Source organism: Rhynchophorus ferrugineus, unplaced genomic scaffold (assembly GCF_030347505.1).
Source record: "Rhynchophorus ferrugineus isolate W39M unplaced genomic scaffold, kcgeb_rfMv2 rfM5, whole genome shotgun sequence".
NCBI lineage: Eukaryota > Metazoa > Arthropoda > Insecta > Coleoptera > Curculionidae > Rhynchophorus > Rhynchophorus ferrugineus.
In genome coordinates this window covers 5,148,031-5,152,100 of record NW_027472584.1, presented here as the reverse complement: position 1 = coordinate 5,152,100, position 4,070 = coordinate 5,148,031, and the positions used below count along the sequence as shown (strand labels likewise).

General features: G+C 34.3%; 1 protein-coding gene across 1 annotated transcript; it reads left to right on the top strand.

The window, feature by feature from the left end:
• The first annotated feature begins 648 nt into the window (after window positions 1-648).
• On the top strand, window positions 649-1,721 carry LOC143197581 (non-structural maintenance of chromosomes element 3 homolog). The gene is made up of 4 exons (XM_076406121.1): window positions 649-937; window positions 995-1,211; window positions 1,269-1,483; window positions 1,538-1,721. Exons 1-4 carry the CDS (start codon window positions 704-706, stop codon window positions 1,646-1,648), a joined length of 777 nt encoding a protein of 258 aa, XP_076262236.1. The 5' UTR covers window positions 649-703; the 3' UTR covers window positions 1,649-1,721.
• The last annotated feature ends 2,349 nt before the right edge of the window (window positions 1,722-4,070 follow it).

Sequence of the window (4,070 nt, the reverse complement as noted above, 5' to 3'; positions counted from 1 at the left end):
TAACGTCTTTATAAATAAGTTGACTTTCTGTAAACAAACAATAAATAAACAAACATATAATAGATATATAGATAATTTTATATGTACCTGATAAAAACAATGTTGGATATGCATTTGCCCTAATACCTGTTCGTGAAGGAAGGGTTACCCTAAATTCTTCACTAAAATGTCTGTGACACACACGATGCCGGTGGTATATTTGCATTGTGGTTAATCCAGATAGTTTACTACTATTAACTTGATCGATCCATTTTTGGAAAAGAGCGGGATCATTCTTCGGGAACCGATGTCTGATTTCGGTAGTAGATTTACACCCAGGTACACTGCATCTTTTACTACACGGATGCATAGTAATAAATTTTTATATTACTCAATAACAATTAATGTAAAACAGAATATATAAACAACGTGAAACGAAGTTATCTTGACTTTAACAAACACCTAAACTTCAAACAACAATGGATGCCCGAAAATGATGGCCTCGCACAATTTGACCGAACCAATCACATTCCGTTTTAGTGGCGGTTCCAACAATTTAAAAACTAGCCAATCACAATTTGCGATCGCAGCGCTAAGGTTGATTGGACTAAACAAAACATTTCCCCAAGGTCGCCTATACCGTGAAATTTCTATTTTTTCTATGGTTGATAGTGCTGTATGGAGATAGCTGATACACGATTTTAAAGTTCTTCAAGTCGTAAAAATGTCGAAGAAGCGAAGATCAGTTAGCGGGTCTCAAAAAACCAAATCACAGACTGATCCAGACGTACCGGATCAAAATACAGAAAATATAATCAATGATGTAGTCAGGTACATTATTCTTAAAGCTGACGAAAATTCATTTTATACCAGATCCGAATTAAATCAAAATGTAATTCACAAAAAGGGCCAATGCGTGGATAGTGTTATACAACAAGCAATTAAGGTTCTGGAAAATGTTGGTATTATTATTGTTATATGGATGTTGTTGATATTGTTTTGCATACATTTTTAGGTATATGGTTACACACTTACTGAATATGATGATGTAAAAATGAAAAAAAAAATTTATTTTTTAATTAGTATGTTGCCTCCTGTAAATTATTCCGATGAAGAGGAAGAATGTGTTTCTAGTTATGAAACTGGTTCAAATGTACCAAATGCTGCTCACAAGATACTGACTCTATTAATTTTATCCCATATATTTATGACAAACGCGCCAGTATCAGACAGTGAGCTCTACGATACCATTCCTTTATTGTTTTTATATTGTTGATTTATTATTTCAGAATCCCTTTATAGTTTCCTGAAGTCCTTGGATATTGATGTAGAAGTTGAGCATCCATTTTTCGGTAAAGTCAAAGAATATATAAGAGAAACCTTGATAAAGAATTATTACCTTCACTGTGAGTTTGATGAGAAAACGAAAATACAAACTTTCCAATGGGGGATTCGAGCTGAAATTGAAATCTCAAAGATGAAGGTTTTACAGTTCGTGTGTGAGGTAACTATTTCAGTTGACTTATAAGCACATTGTCAGGTTATTATTGATTTACAGATGTATGGAAATAAGCAACCAAAAGACTGGCCAGAACATTACAGAGCGGCCGAGAATCAGTTCAAAGAAAGAGAAGAGCTAAAGGAAGAAACAAGGGATGAATCAAGCTAGTCACCGATACTGGTAGAACTACAATATAAAGTTTATTTGTATACAAAAATTGTATCTTCTTAACTAATACAATATAAATAAAAAGATATAGGAAAATGTTAAATCTCATTGGTCCTTACATTGCGTTGTAAGCTGGGCCGCGACCTCCTTCTGGGACCACCCAGTTATTCTGGCTGGGGTCCTTGATGTTGCACGTCTTACGGTGGATGGCCCTCTCCAGAATCGAGTGGCACAAACTCATACACACCAGCGGGACAATAACAATCTTCGAGTCCGTCGAAGATGCCTAAGTTTCGTTTGACAGGATTTTGCGAGTTTAAAGTGTTGCATAACATAATTTGTGTTATACACTATATGTACGCTTTTAGTTGACTTTAAAAGATTCCAGTTGTGTTTTGATGACATTTGGGTGATTATTTTATGAACTTTTAAACAATTCATTAATAAAAAAAACTTATTTTTGTGTAATGCTCTAATTTTTCATTAGGTACAATCCTTTTAACTAACTTTCGGCAAGGTAATAAAACCCGTGGCAAAGCTACTACTAAGCATCCTCCAGGAAAAGTGAGATTGGGGATACTGTGAAAACTGCCGGTGCCCTGGTGAGATCCTATTGCCGTCTTCGAAGTGATGCTTTATGAACGGATGGTGTTTGAACCTGCGAAGAAACGAACATTACCGCATTACCGATCTTTGGATATTCAGTACTTTTGGAATTCCTTGTACGGGCTCAGGTACAGATTGATGTAATCCAAACCCGACGGCGATCAGGGATACCTCGTCGTTAAATGATACAGAAAGGATCCTCCGTAGGTGTTCTTATCCAAGGGCCAGCCGATGGTGTGCTCCGCGCATCCGGTTTATGTTTGAATCATTCGTCGCGATATCTTTAACGCTCCCGTCATCGTTGTACAGGACTTCGGAAGGTGCATAACCCGGGCCCACTGCCTCAGCTTGCTCTCCCAACCACTGAATAACGTGTCCCAGCGGGACGATATAGTTCCCGTGATTAAACATCGGAGTTCCTGACGAAATATCATTTATTCAATATATAAATCGATTTAAGACAAAGAATCCAACCTGGCAGGGCTGGTACCGGAATCCTACCGGTGCTAGTTAATAGACCGAACTTATCCTCCGTTAGGGGAGTGTTCAGAGGCGCGCCCTTCTCTTTCCAGTCCCATTTATGGGGCCTTCTCGACGATGATTACCTAAAAATCTATGTTCCGTATAGACCACCGATCAAGTGTGCTATGACTTCGATTCCACCGACCCTGATTTTCTTCCCTTCCGCGTCCAACAGTTGTTTGGCTCGTATAGTCGCGCTTATTCCAGTTGCACCATCGCCGACTATCAGAATATCAGTTTACATCTAGAATGTGTAATTTAAGAAAAATTAATCCTTTCAAGGTAAGTAATAATTTTAGCATGACATGTCAGACAGAAATTGTGAAGAATATATATTATAAATTTAAATAGTGTAGATACTTAAAGTGGTAGAAAAAAATAGTGTTTTAAGCTGGGCATATATTTTTTCAGACTATTGAAGAAGAATTAACAGACTGTAACAGGAATAAAGCCAAAGCCAAGTCTCTTTGAAACAATTTTTTTGTTTTAATACGGACAAATTCTATGCATATTTATAATCAGACTTATAGACAGACAGGTAAAATAATAAAAATGATATCAATAAAATAATTGGTTATATAATGTTTAATTCATAATAATATATATTGTACAATTTTCTTAATATGTCACTCAAATTACCAATATTAATCTACGGGATAACGATGTCTTCTTTTCTTACTTAAATGGTAGTTGTTAAAAATAGAACCTTTTTTATTTATTATTATAGCAATAATATAGAATAAATTATGTTTTAATGAAAAAACAGCTGAATCATAGTGCATTTTATATTAAAATTACCTTTCCATCTTGGATCTTCTTCTCTTGGATGAATGAAATATAGTGTGTTATCTTAGAAAATTGATCCGAATATATTCCTATTTAACCCAACTGCTGGACTAGAAAATATGATTAGTTATATTTAAGAGTTCAAAGGTTACTTCACAATATACTATAAATAAAATAAAGCTCCAGACAATAATTGTATCATTACATATAATCATTTTAAGCTATAAAATTTAAAATATCTTATAAAATTTATTTTCGACAAATTAATTAAATATTCCGAATTAAAATGAAATTTTAGATATTTTCAACGAATTCCCTAAATGCAAACTCATTTTCTTTTATTTTAACAGGGAATTGTATAATTAAAGGTAACAGAAATACCTTACTCAAAAAATCAAAGTCCAACTCAGAGGTTCAAACAAAATATATCAAAATAAACTGAGCTCAGTGCAATTTTTATTTATTAACCTTTGCCAACAAAGTAACTTATATCTATAAATGTAATTTT